Source organism: Mizuhopecten yessoensis, unplaced genomic scaffold, assembly GCF_002113885.1.
Source record: "Mizuhopecten yessoensis strain PY_sf001 unplaced genomic scaffold, ASM211388v2 scaffold715827, whole genome shotgun sequence".
Taxonomy (NCBI): Eukaryota; Metazoa; Mollusca; class Bivalvia; order Pectinida; family Pectinidae; genus Mizuhopecten; species Mizuhopecten yessoensis.
In genome coordinates, this window is record NW_018479811.1 from 17,570 (window position 1) to 36,428 (window position 18,859).

At 35.4% G+C, this 18,859-nt stretch overlaps 1 protein-coding gene across 1 annotated transcript; it reads left to right on the top strand.

Annotated features, from left to right (window-relative positions):
• The first annotated feature begins 185 nt into the window (after positions 1-185).
• Positions 186-14,318, top strand: LOC110441283. The gene is made up of 5 exons (XM_021484395.1): positions 186-1,312; positions 2,285-2,976; positions 6,956-7,096; positions 10,780-12,115; positions 13,743-14,318. The coding sequence occupies exons 1-5, from the start codon at positions 293-295 to the stop codon at positions 14,316-14,318; spliced, it is 3,765 nt and encodes a 1,254-aa protein (XP_021340070.1). The 5' UTR covers positions 186-292.
• The last annotated feature ends 4,541 nt before the right edge of the window (positions 14,319-18,859 follow it).

The following is an 18,859-nucleotide window of genomic DNA, read 5'->3' on the forward strand; positions in this document are numbered from 1 at the left end:
GACATGAATTTGATTCGTCGAGCCAACAAATAAATTATCTAATCAAATATTGATTCTTCAATCTTCCTTATGTAAGGTGAAGTCCTTTTAAATATGTGAGTCATAGATGGGTTTCCACTTTATACTTTGTATATAAGGTAACATACAAACAAGTAATAAGGAAATTATTCCAATGGATATACGTACATGCAAAATCGATTTGTCTCGTACAAATTCTTACAATCCTTATCGTCCCTCAGAAGGTAAACCAGAGCCTACCCTTGATCTCAACAAATATTTCAGTCAGAACAGCATGTTCCGTTTGACAAATGAAGATCCGGACTATACATCCAATACAGTGACAGACCGGCATTGTACACATTCTCATCAATGGTTTAAATCTGGCGATGACGACGATGTTCTTACACCGGAATTAGTCTCAAATACCAAATCTAGTCAAACAGATTTCGATTCAAACGAAACTTTGCTTTCCCAACGTGTATGTGAGTTTGATCCTTTATTTATCGATTTCAATGAGAGCCACGAAACACAATGCAAATTAAATGATCCCGATATTCTGACATTGACAACGTTTTTTGAAGCAGAGAAAGATTACAATGTTGCAGACGACATTTCGGAAGCTGACAAAGGTGTACTAGTAAATCTGAACGAAGATTCCTTTAGCAGCACAAGTGACGGATGCCAGTACACAGACCAGGACTTGCTGGAAGTATTGCAATCATTAGAAGAGTCCATGGATGGAAATGATGAACCGCCCGTAGCGGAAAGTGTAGAACAATTGTCACCAGTGGATGACACAAACAAAACATTTCTTAAAGGGTGTCGTCTATCAAATCACAGACTTGTTTATTCCTCACACGATAGCAGTGACGACGAGGATGAAACGTTTGTTAAGGTTCCAAAAAATATATTAAAGGATAATCAGTTATCAAATTTCTGCATGCATCAACGATCCCGGATAGTTACAAGTGATATTCGGCGCGTCAACAAAACGAGATGGTCAGATGGATTACTGAATAAAATCGTCACGAGAAAGGGACAAAAGAAGGAGAATTCTTCTCCTTACTTTCTTGCGACAAAATTCACGCCATCGGGGCAACTGATATCTAATATCTTACCAAACAAAGACGGCAGTATGTGGATTACATTCCAAAACAGTAATGTCATCAAACTTTATGATTACCATGGCAACGCTATCGACTCCGTTGATTTGAGAATGCCTATTGACGACGTTACCAGCTCTAGAGACGGCAATCTATATATATCATGTCCGAAGTCAAGGCGTATCAAAGTACTTACCAGGACACTGCAGGTAGGGTGAAATTTTTGAGTTGGTTGATACATTAGAATCATAGCCTATAGACAGATATATTCAGCCGAAATATTCTTAAACGTGTGTCTCCTAATAAACGCCGGACACTTACACTTAATATAGCATCGTTAGTATGTTAAATTTCAACATCCATTTGTATCATTTTGATATTCTTTAATATAGAGGAATTACAGATATTACATTCAGGCTTACATAATTTAATAGAAAAAATGTGTGCGCTTATCATAAATTTACTGCTAAGCGGTACATGTACTAACGAATTAACAGCATTTTTTCGATATATACCGGATAACCCCTAAACTTATCTTTGTTTTTACTTTTGTTTGGATTTGAAATACATGCACCACATTTAAGCATTTCTGATAACAAAAACTAAATAGATAATGTTCAGGTTATACAACATCACATGAATAAAGCCTACAATAGAAGGAATAGTCGACATACATTTTTTTCTGTTCACGTTTTACCATAAATCTATATGTTTATGTGACAAGTTAACGATATTCCTTTGACATGACATTTTAAAGTGACAATATGGTTTCCCCATCATCTACTTTGAAATATTTACATTTGTTCTGCATCCTGTCATTGCAATGCGATGCGAAGGCAAATGCTGTGACTATAACACCACTGCTATTGTAACGTCATCAATATCGTTTGTGACGTCATCAATTTCGTTGTTGTCAACAATTAATTTGCTGTTGAAAGAACTGTTCTAAATAACTTAACAACGTATAACTACAATGTCAAAATATGAATAATGAATATTTTAGCAAATATTGGTCTAGTCCTATAACACAAATGTCTATAGCTAATCCTGAGAAATTTATTAAGTTTGTGATCAATATCAATGTGTGTTATAGAACAGTAAAAAACATTTGCTAAATCATTCATTGCTTAAATAAAATCATTAACGCAACATAATAACATACAGAATATTTATGTTGACAGTTGTACACTCTAGTGGTGACGCCGGCCTTCGTCCGAGGGATAGCTGTTAGTCCAGTGGACAACTGTCTGATTGCCTGTATGGTGCCGGACCTCACTTATCAACCGGGACAGGATTGTGGTTGTCACAGCGCATGCTTGATACGTTACTCTATCCGAGAACATTGCCTGGCATGTTCCAGAAATACAGACTCTGGTCGTTCCCAGCCTTCGGGATCAAAGGTCGAAGGTCAATCAAACAACAAAAGGAGCAGTAGTACCAGGTGTATTTGTTCGCAAGATGTTTATTGTGTTAAGGGTTCAAAGGTCACTCAAGATAACTTATTTAAATATCCTTTCCGCGTCGCTGTGAATGCAAATGGGGATATTGCTGTATCTGATCATGGCAATAGAACAGTGCTTCTTTTATCCGACGCGGGAAGCTTGTTGGGAAGGTTTAATCAATCAAATATGAGATTACTAGCTAACCATGCTCTCAGCTATGACGTCAACAATGACCTAATCATTGTACAGTCTGGTAGGAAAAATATTCTACGAATACGAAGTCATTACGATGGTTCTACCACCGTTAATAAATCAACCGTGACGGAATTGGAATCACAGATCGTGACAGCCGCGGCGATAGATTCCGAAGGGATATTGCTAGTGGTAACAGGTCGGACATTGATCAAGGTACTCAAAAAAGGACTCACTGAGCCAATCCACTAACAGATACATTTGACTTTAATGGCAACACATATGGTGGATCGAAATAACCTGGTTTTCTCGAACTAATAATAATAATATGAATGACATATGAATATCGGACATCAGTTACCGCATGTCACGGTCTTTCTCCTTTAAACGCGAGTCCTAGTGTATCGCTATAACCGGGACACCATATGTTACCTCCATAAAGTACTGCAAAAGCATATGGTATCAAACTTAATTCATCCTCCTTGCATCATTTCCTCAGCGTTCTAAGCATAACATGTTTTTCCTATATCGATTCCCGTTTTGCTCTTTTTACCTACACCAGAAGCACTTGTTTCGCTTCCCATTACTCAGTTTTTAATATCTTTGCTTATTGGTGAATAAACACTAAATATAAGGTAATGTAAAGCACCTCATTGCCATGTATTTCTTACTTAAAAGCAAATGACGGCGGAAAAGGCTTCAGAAGCAAGTTATGAAACCTTAGTCTGAAATTTAAGTCACAGACTACCACTCAGTACCCACATACCATTAGTCATTTGTCAACAGACAAAAGTCAGCAGACATCAGATAACAGACACTAGTCAGCAGACATCAGATAACAGACACTAGTCAGCAGACATCAGATAACAGACACTAGAGTCAGCAGACATCAGATAACAGGCACTAGTCAGCAGATATCAGATAACAGGCACTAGTCAGCAGATATCAGATAACAGACACTAGTCAGCAGACATCAGATAACAGACACTATAGGCAGCAGACATCAGATAACAGACACTATAGGCAGCAGACATCAGATAACAGACACTAGTCAGCAGCCATCAGATAACAGACACTATAGTCAGCAGACATCAGATAACAGACACTAGTCAGCAGATATCAGATAACAGACACTAGTCAGCAGACATCAGATAACAGACATTAGTCAGCAGACATCAGATAACAGACACTATAGTCAGCAGACATCAGATAACAGACACTAGTCAGCAGACATCAGATAACAGACACAAGATATAGACATTAGTCAATAAACACTAGTCAATAGGCATTGTGCATTGGACACCAGTCATTTAATACTAGTCATGAGCGTAACTTTGTCTTGATATTTTCCTGGAATGTTTCGGACCAGAAGTGAAACTTATAAGGCGCGTGCAGAGTTGATATAACGCGTGAAGAACGGGTCTGGCTGGGACACGGTCTATGCATGGCTAACAGTATCACACATACAAAACAACCGAGATTACAAACACGTATAGAATAAACATTTTAAACAATAACTCCGCGTCTTGAAATATATGAAAATAGAACTGACTTTCGTGCCTTGCAATACGATAGAGCACCCGGGTAGTCGAACAAACGTCCACCGCCATAAGCAATAATCAATGAGAAAAATTCAAGTTACTTCGATTCTATTAAGTTAATATCTCAAGACAGATAACATTAATAATAAATCGAAATTGTTTTCCTTGGATACCGTTCAAACCTAAATGCCCAGTCAGTTGTGTCTATTCAATAACTTTAAACAATCATATGTCTTTTGTGTAGACGTTATGAAGGTTTGGTCCTCAAAAATATACCTATATTAACTGGAGCTGATCAAACAGACTGTGTCATTCAAATATATCATAAATACCATACAAAACAGTTCAATACTTATATTTACGTTTGCTCTGCCTCTTATGTTCTTTTTTAACTTATAATTTGTATTCAAAATTTAAAATGCCCGCCTTATCGACAGTCCACACAATTTCGTTCAATAGTTTAAACAGCGTATTGTCGCGTGCTGATTGGAAAACAAAGTAGTACTTTGAAATTTTAACAAACACTTCAATTTTAATCCACAATTCAGTATCAATACAATTGCGTATGATATGTCTTTTATTATTTTTGGAAGTTAATTTGAACTTTTCTCTTTGCTCATTTTGTGAAGAATCCAGGCGTGAATGTATTTGTTGATTGTATGGGAACCTGACAATAGTCGGTAAATTCTATAACATCCTCCTTATTTGACATGTCGTCAGAAACTGAGGAATGGTGTATGCGAGACGCGTGAAACTGATAGCGTTTGAAGTGAGTGATCTTGCGACGGAGCACAGGTTCGTTACAAATGTCTGAAATGTTTATGTGTGTTGTGACTCATATCAGTAGGTCTGTAATATATGTGTCAGTAGGTCTATAGAATATGTGTATTTCAGACATTTGTAATGAAACCTGTTCATCAGTGCAGTGTAACAGACGATATTTCTGATAAATTGCATGAGCGTTAAAATTGTTTTCATTGCCGGCATTGGTGATTTCAACTGATGTGCATTTTGTACGATATTGCAGACATTGGTCTTGTTTTCGTTGTAATAAAAGTTTTTTTAATTTAATTATTTATTTTGCACATAAATTTACAATGGTATTGTCAAATCTCACAATGCCTGGCAGCGATATTTCAGCTGCCGTCATGTTTATTTATATTGGACATTGTAGTTCCGGTCAGTGTTGTATTAATACGCTAAGGCTATATAGTGACAATGCCATGCAAATGTAAATATATCTGGTTGTATCGTAATTTGCAACGTCTACGCGATATGTGCACATTAGTTCAGTTACTTGGAACCATATGCGTTTGCAGTATTGTATATAAGTCATCACGAATCACACCCTACATCTGTATATTGTCCTTTTACATGCTGATCGAGATCAACAGACTTTGCATAATAAAGCATAGAAAACAATTTATTGTATTCAGAAGATTATCTTGATATATTTTCATCAGCTCATGCTAAATGAATAATTAAATAACGGTAAGGTAAATATATTATCGATAAGAGGAAGTATCATTACATGGTAGGTTGATGAAACTCTACCAGAACACCTGGTATTATTCTCATCTTTAAGAATGGTGTCTTCTTGTAGACGAGTTTTTATCATAACAGAGGTTATTGATACAGCACAGTATAATGTGCAGATCAAATATCTTACGCATTATGAACAAGATGATTGCTATTACGAAATCACTTCCATTATCAGACGTCGCCCTAACGCAATACAGTGTAATGTAAAAGTATTTAGCAGACTTGTCCTATGACACACATGCTTTAATCCTGGATATGGACAAACACTTCTATAGCAGCCGTCGCAGTAACGAGTTTGTAAGAGAGGTATCTGTACTGTAAACAAGACATGTTTTGACTGTGAAATGCAAGGAATAATAAATGAGAGGTAAACAAAAATAAAGTCGGAAAGACAAGCCTCTAATATAATAGATGTTTAACCCTGGCACAATTTGTACCACCATACTTTTATGTAACGAAACCTCTAAAATATAGATTTTATTTAGAAAATCGTTATATTTTTGGAAAGACAAACTTCCTTCATTCAGTAATACTTTCCTCTGGAAATCAAAGTTTAATGAATATTCCTTAGTCATGAATTTCCTTAATACTGTGACATGTGTAATTTATAATATTTGAATCAGTTTGTGTACATTTAACGATTTCTCTATGTACATTTATGCGGAAGTAATGGTACGGCGTCGTTTCAGAAAACACCCCTCCGTTAAATAAGGAAACGAAAACTCTGTTGTTTTTAAGACAAAGATAAGGTTTCAGTCAGCCATTGTTTTAGCTTAGAAACCTCACTCAATGTTATTGTTCCGGTACACAAACACTTCAACAATGCACATACTCTGGTGATCACGTTATCGGGAGTTGTACTTATTTGGCAGCGATTCTTTATTCATCTTACACGACTTCATCGTATAATGGATTTGCACGACAAGGGATGTGTATAGATGATAAGTATAGTATAATCCTGCTTTTGTTCCGTTGGCATATATATTGATGTAATATTTATGTTGGTAGCATACAATTATGTCCTAGTCCCAGTGACGTTTCAGGAGAAGTTATTCTACAGTGACATACTGGTGGTAGCGAACATATGGTTGTGAATGGTATTCATCCACAAAACGTCACACATGGCTATCCCCAGACAAGGTTGTATACAGGATATCAATAATGACCTACCTGATGATCTTTCGACCGACCCGCCACCGCTTCCTCAAAGAAAACCATTGACAACTCCAGAGAGGTTTTCTGAAGAACAACATCGAAATGGAAAATCAAATCCCAGGTATGCTTATGAATAGACATATCACTATTTTGAATAAGTGAATATTGAATATGCAACACCTGTAAGTGTAAAATATGTATTTTATCCCTCTTCTCACTAAACTCCCGTTAAAGCATTGATTAATCGGAGTTGGAGGCGCATCTTTATAAACGTTTTACAGATTAGGACGTGTGGTACCTTTTGGAAATGTTAAAGAAGAATCGTTGATTTAGACACACTTCGTTTGAGAACACTTATAGCATGTTCGAAACCTTGCCTGAGACGAGGCTAATTGCTAATTTAACACCAAAAGAGGTATGTCACTATGCAAAACAAATTGTATACGCCTTAGAAAGTGTGCTACATGTATAAATGTGTTTAGCTGCAGAAGACTAATTGCATGAGTCCCTAGAAGTTCGCTATCAAAGCATGTTTACTCTAGAGAACAATGTTAATGCATTTCACTGTAGAACTAATTCAGAGGTTCTGCTGTGTTCGTTATAAACGGGTTTCACTTATGAGCATATTTTTTTTGTGTGTTTCAAAACGTGTTTTACGGTTTGTACTTAACTATATAAGGATATGGAAAATTGTTTTTTCCAACAAGCTTCCATTGCGCTTCGTTCCATTCACATCCGTTATTGATGCACGGTTCCTTTTTCTTCCCCTCGAGTCTGTAGTCATATTTGTATTGTAATGCCATTGTGATACCCTGTGCCGAAAGTAGCTATGAATAACAGTTGAAAAGTCGTGTGTTAGTTTTGGAGAAAAAAATTGTTATTAAAAAATATCACCACTGAATCTTGAAGATGTCTTCAGCGGTCAGTTAATCAACAAATCCGCACTTATATACTGTTGTGATACTTAGTAAACATAGCAACATACAGAAATTCCCATAAAACAACGACATATAACGGATGTATTTGCTCATAATATTTTCCACAAAAAAACGTTTTAATTTAATGAAATTATCAAATTCATGGACAACTGGCGACATATTAGTTCAGGAGACGGAACTATATGTTTATTATTCTATCACATAACGATGTGGAAGTAAGTTTTTTTAAGAAAGTTGCTTGAGTTGTTTTCAAGTTTATAAAGTTTTTATGAGTTTATAAATAGAACAGTATATTTTAAAACAATCAGACCACTTCAAACGCTACAACCCAAATTCATTATAAACAATAGATGACACCGGACTTATGTAGTTGAAGACTGATATATTTATTAATATCAACTCATTTAAGATTTTCCGTGTACGTGTCCAGTGAGTACAAAACGTCATGAAAACGTTGCAGTTACGTCAGGACACAACGTTGCATTCAGGTAACAGTAACGTTGCAATAAGTTTGCTGGACGATTTCCTGTAACGCTCGTGTGTAGCATTTTGACAACGTTTTATTACTGTTGTACATACGTTGTCGCCACGTCTCATTTATAATCAAATCTATATGCAATTACAGGGGATCGTTACAAATATCTTAAATATATACACATATGCTTTGTTGATATGAGTCACAGCACATCAGCATAGCATATGTATATAAGACATTTGTAACGAACCCTGTAATGCAATAGAATAACAGCAACAAACACAGCGTAACAAAGGTGAATTTTTTTATTGGCAGTTTGAATACGTTTGTAAATATCACCTACTTAAGTTAATAAGTGTATAAGGTTTTTCGTTCAGTCTGCATTTTGACAAAGTGCACTTAATTTTTTTGGACTTACCATTAGCACAGATCATTGATCTTGAATATTTACTAGCACGAGAATGCATATGTGTCGAACACACGCTCTCTCGATTTGTTTGTAAACAGTTATTAAAAGTGTCAAAATGCAAACTGTACCAAAAAACTTCAACAATTACCTACCTAACGAAGTTGATATTTAAACATCTTCAAGCATTCAGACTGTGAAGATAACTATTAACAATTATCCAGTTTGGGTGACTCCCATTGACCAGTGGTCAGTTTGTCCAGTTTGAATCGAATGGGCAAACAGACAACTGGAAATACAGAATACCGCGCAAATCTTTGTGTTATTCTTTTCTTTCCGTCTTTATACACCAATTTAGACATTAATATATAAATTATCTTTTATTTATGATATCTTTAAGCAACTTGGATGCTATCGATGTCAACAATAAACAAAAAAGAATGTATTTTATTGTATATAGGATGCTGCCCTCTAGCGGATCAATTTGCAAAATAAGGGGAGACATGACCAAAGTGCTTTCGTTATATCGCTGCTTCAGTAAGGACAGCTTTATCGTTATTGAAATGTTTGTGAGGCATTACTGGGATAATGTTTTTGTTAATGCAATATTTCAAAAAAGTTCTCACTTTTAAAAATATATTGTTATATACAGTAGTTAATATCACGTTTATTAAATTAAAGTAAATAATTCCCGGATACATCTCAGTTTTACTCAATCATCTCGTTACGATCATTATGTGTTATACTGATCATACAAATTACAAAGTATTATCGTTTCTTTTTATTTGAAGTGATTTGATCATAATTACTGTAAACTTATTAAGGAACCTTAGTTATTTTCAAACGTTGCACAGACATTTGGAACAAGACGTCCTCATAACGTTGTTTTTAAGTCGCGGACGTTGTGACCAGAATAAGACGTTTTCCGGACGTTCTCTGGACGCAGTGTGTCCACTGGGTGGCTTCTTTAACAATTTCAAACAAATGTACCAAAATAGATCTGAGCGTTTAACAGTGTTTTAGACAAGAATGTAATTGATAGGAATACATGTCTGTCCGAAAAGGGGAAAAACAAATACATATTGATATGCATCACCGGCAACTTATCGATCATATTGCGGTAAAGTTAAAAGATAAGGTTCAATGAACGGTTCACTAATTCAACCGGCAAATACATTTGTTTTCTACAGTGTACGCTCGTTTGCTTTTTTATTATTCAATAGTTAAGCAAACTACTCTTAAAATGAATTATAAGAGGAAAATTGTTCTGCATTATAGTAAATATAAAGCTGCAATTCGTTTAACTTTATTATATTTCGGGGAAACATTGTGCATGATTTAACGATTATTAAACCTTTCTCTTAACATCAGACATCACGATTGACTCTTAACTTCAACAAGGTTATATTACCTTAGAGGTTATATCTTTTATATTATTTATATATATATGAAAAGTGATACAAAATAAGTACATAAAAAGTCAGGGTTTGTTGTTCACTATCTGTCTCTAAGTCGAGTAAAGACAAGTACTCTTGTTTCCATGCAGACCCCCTTATTGATCTTAAAATGAAGAAAACTTCAGATCGCCAAAATTCAAATATGTGTTTGTTAGTATGCTGATGTGCACGTCTGTCATTTTAGTTTTGATCAAGTAAAAATCTACCAATGAAGCAAAACGTCCCTACAATGTCGCACACTTTTTCCTTAAACAAATAATAAAAACATGATCACCTCAATTAAAGTATGCTTACGGCACTACATACGCATGTACTAACCAAAATACCAAGTCTCATTTTTCAAATTATATATATAAATTCCGATATTTAATTATGATCTAACATATGTTTTATCACTCAGTTGACAAAAGGTGACCATATCATATTTCAGGATATTCAATGAAGTCCCTGCATACATATTCCTCCGAAAGTGAGGAAGATTTTCTAAAGCGTTGCTGATTCATTGTTCTGTGTTTCTATTCCATACAGGCTTCCAGAGACCTTGAACCTAATGACCTTTCCAAACGACGATGAAGACACAAATGATTTAACAGCAAGCTGGGTATGCACTGGAAATTCCTTCGATAGTGCCATTTCAGAATGTCCCCTTTTAAACCTAAGCCACAGTTCTGAAACTGACGAAATACACGATAAAATTTACTCTGGATTAGAAACAAACATGTCCGACAGCCTTGACAAATATTTTATTGGCGATTTGTTCAAGAAATGTTTTGATTTGGATTCAGAAACAAGACCCAGACTTTATACACCTGATTTTAGTACATGTATCAAAGGTATTGATGCCGTAAAATCCGCAAACAGTGTCGATTTACCAACACTGCCGGGAGAAAAACAAAACCAAAGTGATGGTTTGGAAGTGGTAGATTCTACGAAATCCATCACACATCTCACGAATACACCGTCACAGTCGTCGAAACCTAACGCGATGAAGTTGGACTCGACAAGATCTAAAAGGTCGAGTTTGATTTTGAAAGGCTGCTTCCGAGAAAACAGTTTGTATACATTCGACCCTATGAATCCGACAATCACAGTAGAAAATATTCAGGATAGTGACACTGAATCTGAAGAACAGGATCATAGTTGGCACACGCCTAAACCTAGACAACAAGACATGTATTTAGAAAAGCTCAGAGAACTAGAGCAAGAAGTGAACCAACTACAACAGCTTCAGAAGGACATAAGTACAACCGAACCAGGACTACTAAACATTCAAATTCCTAAGTTGTCCTCTCAAAGATCTGTAAGCGATAGCGATATCTATAATTCCATTGAGTTGGAAAACAAAATTGAAGGTCGAGATATCAATGATAAACTAAATGTAATCAAAAGTGATATTCATGACATGAAAAAATCCTCGAGCACAGACAATATCAACAGGAGAACAAATAGAGACAGATCTAGTACATTAAAATATGACCAATCTGGTATTAAAGCATCATCAAGCTTTGAAAATATCAAAACCATGGCCACAAAGCTGTGGGGGAAAATAACTAAATGCGATAAAGACAGCTCTGACGGAACATCTCAAAAGCTTTCAATCAAAGTTGACGCCCGGGTGGAACTGTCATGTCCATGTGAAAGATCGTGCGGACGTGTTAAAAGGTTGGTGACAACACAAGGAGGGTACATGTGGGTGGCCTTCATTCAGTGTTCCTGGGTTTCCTTGTACAACAATAGACACGAGAGAGTGTACAAGTTTGATACACGTGGTTGTGTGGATAGTTTAGCAGTGACTGCGACCGGAGTCCTCTATGTCTCGTGTCCTCTACAGAAGAGGATCATCATGCTGTCATCAAATCTTCAGGTATGCGTTGATACTTTTTCGTCAATTCAAAACCATGAAATACTTGCTTTATTATGGCAGTTTTCTTAAATAAACACTTGTTATGTTTATTGCAATATGACTAGTTTGTATATGCATGAAAATAGGTAAATAAACAGTACGAAATAGCCATCATTATGGAATGAAAAATATCAATAGAATTGGATCTTTCCACAATATCATACATGTATGTTTTAGAAACATCCTTGCTATTATTTCAAATCACACAGAACATGTGCATTCCAGTTCTTAATCTATATAGATAAAGATAGCTGACACAATCTTATTCTGACGACATCTCTAATGTAGAATCATACCAACAGACGTCGTCATTATACACAAGTCGGCAAGGTATTACATATAACATGGTACCATATCCCCTGCGTCCTAATTTGCTTAATTATTACCCCTCAGAAGTCAGTTATTTGTGATGTTTACTCCTGTTTTATTATTTTTAGAAACATCAGGTACATATTTACATTATAACGTCACTCTTTTTGTAACGTCACAATATAAAGCTGTTTGCAAAATGCAGTATTTTTTTCTTGATGATTAGCTCACGGTAAATCTGGTTTAATGATACAATCATAATAATTTCATATCCTATACAAGAATCCGGGACTTTTGTTTTCGTGAATATGTGTTAAATGAACATGAAAAGTGATATTTACGTGACTTCGACACGGCTAATATCGTTTTCTCAGGTTCATATAATCGCATGTTCATCTCAACAAAAGTCCATCATTGATAAATAGCAGATTGGATTATTGTATGTCAGTTTTGATGAAGACATTGTGACAGGAGACAAATCTGATATTTAGCTTTTAAAATGTATTCAATTTCTACATTCATCATATAAATAAACGATCTGTTTACCGTAAATAACATGTACTTGCTAAGTTGAATTCGTGGTCACCTCGCCTCATATCCATTTAACTGACACTCGTGACTATGAATAATATCGCAATAACCTTGAACTCGCGTTATTGCAAGTACAAGGAAGTTATTGCAGTTGTAGTACAGCTTTTTATTAAAAAAAACAGGAAGGGTATAACCTGAATGTGTGTATCTCAATGTACATTTAGTAACTTTTGAGTTCCTTTTCAGAAGTCTTAGGGAAGAAGTAATTTATATATTACAAATTTAGTTAACCCTATATATTCTGTTCGATTTGAACAAAGTCATATTGCTGTAAAATAATTGTTAAAATCTAACGTATCATTTAGGATGGTGTATGATGTGTTATCACTACTTCTCTATAACGATCAAGTGTCTATATTGTTTTAACTATATACTACTTGGTATTTTCGATTGTGTAGACACCACCTCTCTGTAACTACAGCATACCTATACATTAAAGTCAAACCTGCCTTAGGCACTCTCCTTGAAATGCCAAGTGTGTATAACTTAAATCAAGTAGCCTTGGAGACCAAATTTATATACCTAGGGTAAAACCTGCAAAAGATTGATTCCATTTATGATGACACTGTAGCATGTTCGTACTGCAGACAGCAATTAGGATTATGTAAGAACAAAGATAAAATCCCACTGGTTCCTTCCAGATCTTTATTGTGATTTTGAAATCCACTTTTTATTTTCTTTCGTTTAGATGACAGTTCTGTGCTGTTTCACCAAATTATATCCACGAGGAGTTGCTGTATCCCCGAACGACGGCACCCTGATAGTCTGTATGGCGTCTCAGACTGTGGGGAATGTGATGAAAAAGCCTTCAAAGAACAGTTGTCTGATGCGATTCAAAGGCGAAACGCCAAACGAAACCGGAACAATTGTGAACAAAGGGAATTATTTCGGATATCCGGTAAAGGTAACCATTAACATGAATGGCTTTTTATTAGTGTCAGATTTCGGTTTGAGATGTCTGATTGTTTTGGATCAGAGGGGACATTTGTTGAAAAAGTTTTCTTCACTAGGAGGAGTTCCACTGTGGCATGTACATGCTCTTACAAGTAACCCAGTTAGATCGTTCTGCGTTGTTCAAGGAGGAGCTGGAACACTGTCAATCACACGACTAGGAGAGTACCTAGGAACCTTCGAGGAGACATCGACATCAACTAAGGATGAACGTTTAGTAAAACGTACAGTTGAAACGGCGTCAATGAAAACGGAGGGGCAGATAGTTTTAGCATCTGGAAATATCATCACACATGTTTCTCTCGTGTATTAGTAATAAGGTGCGGACAATGTGAGAATTTTTTACAGGGAAACAGTGACAAAGGTTGTTCGCTCAATTAAGGTAAATATAAGGGCAGATGTTAGGTCAGATTAAGCAGGCTCACATGCTCCTCATCTTGGATGGTACTGTATAGGCGACGAACAATGTTGGATGCAAGTCTACACTTATGTGATTGTGTTGACAACATAAATAGAATCCTGTTAAAAGTTAGAACAGCTTTTGCCAGGAAAAAAAGTATCAGGGGCAGGTGGGGGACCAAATAGACAGGCAAAAGCGAAGCCCTGTGGTATATTCATATACTGTGATGCTTATTTTGTTTTACGGAATAGTGTATTCATACTTGTTACTTTATACACAAATCTATAATATTGTATATTTACATCTCTCCCTTGTTCAGCTTACTAAACTCTAACTGCGTTTAATTTTTCGTAAACGCAGAGAAAAAAAGGCTTGGCGGATTGATATTTGTTTCAAATATGACGCCGTACACATTTCAGAGTTCAATGACACAGTCTAGATACATAGAACATATTCGGAATCCATTATGTGTAAATATTTACATTTGGTGTGTCAAAGCCCTTCTATGTTACTACTAAAGTACTGCCAATAGCAGCTTCATCTTATGAGACTATAACTGAAGTTGGTCTTTGTACCTCCGAGCGACTTAACATTGTCACTATCGAACTTATCGGTATCTTCTTCTTTGATCCCGAACACCAGCTGCCTGTCTCAAGTGTCTGTGAGATCAACAAACAATTTTACGCCTGGATTTTTCACCAATTCAACCTTCTCCGGTTGCACGATCAACATCAACAACATGCCGGACTGCAAATATAACTCTGACCTGATTACTGCGGGCTTCCGTTAAGTGCGTGCGCCTGATATAGGTCGCAAAAAAATCGGAATATTTTTACGACACTTAATTAGTTACTTACAAAATGTTATTTGTTACTATTTTATGAATTGAGAATATGATATATATGTATAAATTAAAAACAAATGAATTATTAACGAAAGTTGCGGAGCCTTTTCAATTTTGTATTGGAAATAGCCCGTGACGTCAGCTGTTATCTTTGTGCCGTTCTAGATATTGACTTGACCTAACGGTAATAAGTGGGAAATTTGAAAGTTGGAAAAGACATAAGTTATTTTTTGCAAATTCTCATTCCGGAAATATATATATAAGCAATAAACTGCATAGATGTGGCAGAGCAGCTGGTATAACTGCCACATGTGTCCCAGACAAACTTGTCATGGTGCGCTAGTGCGCACCATTCAGTTTGTCTGTGACACATGGCAGTTATACCAGTTGGTCTGCCACATTTATGCAGTTTATTGCTTAACTATACAATGAAAAAAGCTGACAAACTTATTATTCCATGGATGCATATTCACATTTCTTTGGCGGTAACGTCAACAATGGCGGCTTTGTTCTGAAACATTCGACCGCGTCACTCCATGAGCAGTGTGTCACTGCGCGTACATGACGACCATTGTCAATGAACAGAATAGGTCGAAGGGCTTCTCACATTGCTTAATTTAAAAAAACATGAAAGGAAAAAATACTGTTGTTCACTGCGTATTTTCAAAATTTACTCATATATCGTTGAGGATTCATTGGAACCATATTGTCCTAGCAACCACGGCTACTGTAGTTACTATCGGGGCAACCCTTGATCTTCATTTCGACCGCGTATACGGTAGTATAAACGCAGTTAGCAATGAACATATTCTGTATTGAGTGCTAACGTGCATAATATATATGTCCATTGCCAACTGCGTTAATATTACCGTATACGCCGTCAAAACGAAGGTCAATTCTTAAATGCATTAATCCAAATCTTGGTGAGAAATTGGGTTTAGAAATTAAATCAATGATACTGTATATGTAATTTTGATAATGTATATGATATGTATTTTATGTATATTTCAAACGTACTTCATCTTGTAGACTTGTTGTAAGAAACAAGGTTTCATACCATCAACAGTGTTAGAAATACGATTACGTGGTGGATATTTTTGTATGATAAAGACGTATAGCGAATGTAAACGTATATTTCCAAAAAGGATGGCAGTTCTGGAAACTGAAAAGAAAATATCAGATGAGATAAGTCCTAATGATATCACTGTTAATACTGAGCGATGAATTTGGATGATGCAAACATGGAATCATGAAGAAGCCGATAATTGATAAAACAACATGTAAGAAATATACATATATCGGCATTATGAAAGTTGTAACAGTATTTTTAATGAAAGAGTGGCATGTAACTAAATCATATAATCTTGATCATAAAACCTACATCAGTGTATATGTGTATATGTTATGAAGGAAAATAAACAAGGGAAATAATTTAACTGTTGTTGTTCGTTAATTCCAGATGTGAAAATTAAATACTTCCTTATACACATACGCCGTTGGATATAAATGTTCATGAACAGCGTCGATTATATATAGATAGAGGATCGCTATGAAACGTTTCACTTATACTTTAATATATATATATACAGGAAAAACAAAAACTAGACTTTATGGAATGTTCTTGATAATTACAATATTACATCTGAAAATTATATTTTTATCGAATTAACATTGATCTTCAAAGGTTAGGTTTTTAATTCGTATGTCTTCACTGTAAGCATATAGATGCCCTTACATCATAAAACCGTACCAATATACGCGTATGTTAGTTATTTAAACGTTTATATTTAATTGTTAAATATGACAGATTCCTAAAAACATAATTTAACATATAGTTATGAAGGTCTCTGGACAATAAAATGATTGTGTTATTTGACATATGTCCTGCTTGCTATTCTAGATCAATTAAACGGAATACGATTTTTGAAACAGATATTAATCATTTTCGGTAATATGTATATATATATATTAAGTTTTAAAAAAATATTTTCAAACAATTGATAACAATGCCACAAATTCATTTTGAGTATCTGTTTTGGTGCGGAATGCAGGTGCTGATCCGGATATTGTTTACAGTCATGTTATAGTATCCGTTTAATTTATTAGGTGACGTAACATAACTTCCTTTTTTCTAAAACATCCCTATGCGGCATGCTTTCTGACTCTGAAGACAATTTTAGTTGATCTAGAATAGAAAGCAGGACATATGTCAAATTACATAATCATTTGTTATAATTCCTTTATAAAAACGTTTTCAAAGCTTACTTTCTCTTGCACATGGATTATGCTTTTCCAACATACCGTATATGTATAATAGGCCTGTAGCCCTAACCCCAGTTGTTAAAATTCAACCAAGTTTTTGAAGGCAACTTTCTTCGCTGGAATTAATTAAGTTGTTTTCTTTCTAAATACATGTACTAGCTTACATTTCTAGTATCAGTCGACTGGACGAATGTGGCTGAAACTTTCAGACGACCATACTTGTGTCCACGAGAACAAAAGTGTTAGGCCCTGATAGGACATGAGTTGGACATGAGAAACGGACTTATCGGTCTCAGATTTCTGTATTTTTGAGTATTACGTATGAAATTAAGAAAGACAAAGTATCTTGTATACATGTTGGTTGATACAAAGATTTAGATTAAGAACCTGCTGTTACAATTATAGTGATGTGCGAAAAGAGGCCACCTAAGCTATCAATTAATGCGTTATTTCAAAAAGAATTACCTATATCAGAATTACATATTATATTAGAAGACAACCTGTGTCTTGATACAACACAATATGATGTACAAACATCAATTCATCACACCATGCACAAAATTATTGCTTTTATGAAACCAGTCCTGTTCTCAGACGACGTTCTAATGCAATACAGTGGAAAGGAAAAAGATTGAGCAGACTGGCATTATTTTTTCCACATTTCTTTAACATAACGAAACCCCTATAATGAAGATTTATTTAGGAAAACGTTATAATATTTATTATATATAATATAGACAAACTTCCTCAACGTCAGTGATATTTTCCTCTGGAAATCTAAAGTGAAAGAAGGTTCCTATATTTTTTAAACTTTTTCTTCATGTTGGTAAGTATGGATGAATCGAGTCATTTCGATACACATATAACAACGATTGTACATATGCTTACAGGGACCGCAGAACCAAATGATTTTCCATAGACGATAGTGTTAACGTTTACCACTGTCATGGCTAAACGGGGTTATCCACACTGGTTTACCTGCCCTCAGTTTGAAGAATATCATCTCACACAAATAATAAAATATTTAAAAATTATGCCTATTTTAACTTTTTTTTGGGGGGCCGCCATTTTGTATTGAATTCGGCACCAAAAATTGACCAAAATTTACAACAAATTACACACTTAATAAACTCCTCCAGACAAAAGCAGGCGTCAATTATTTATTTTTTATACATTTTACATCTGTATATATATATTGCTCAACCAACACATACAACTTTTGAAACTTCTACCACCTAAATATCCAACCAGCAGGCCCCGAGGCATTCACCTTCCTATTAAATCTTCTGCCCAAAATGGAAAAACCCACAATCATTTTTTGATTTGATTCCGTGGTCCCTACAACGTA

What these genes read in the sequence shown, in the direction of transcription:
- LOC110441283 (XM_021484395.1), top strand. Translation starts at nt 293, where the DNA reads ATGTTCCGTTTGACAAATGAAGATCCGGACTATACATCCAATACAGTG. An exon ending in TACTTACCAGGACACTGCAG is followed by an intron (nt 1,313 to 2,284) that starts GTAGGGTGAAAT and finishes TTATGTTGACAG; the next exon opens with TTGTACACTCTAGTGGTGAC. An exon ending in CTCAAAAAAGGACTCACTGA is followed by an intron (nt 2,977 to 6,955) that starts GCCAATCCACTA and finishes GGCTATCCCCAG; the next exon opens with ACAAGGTTGTATACAGGATA.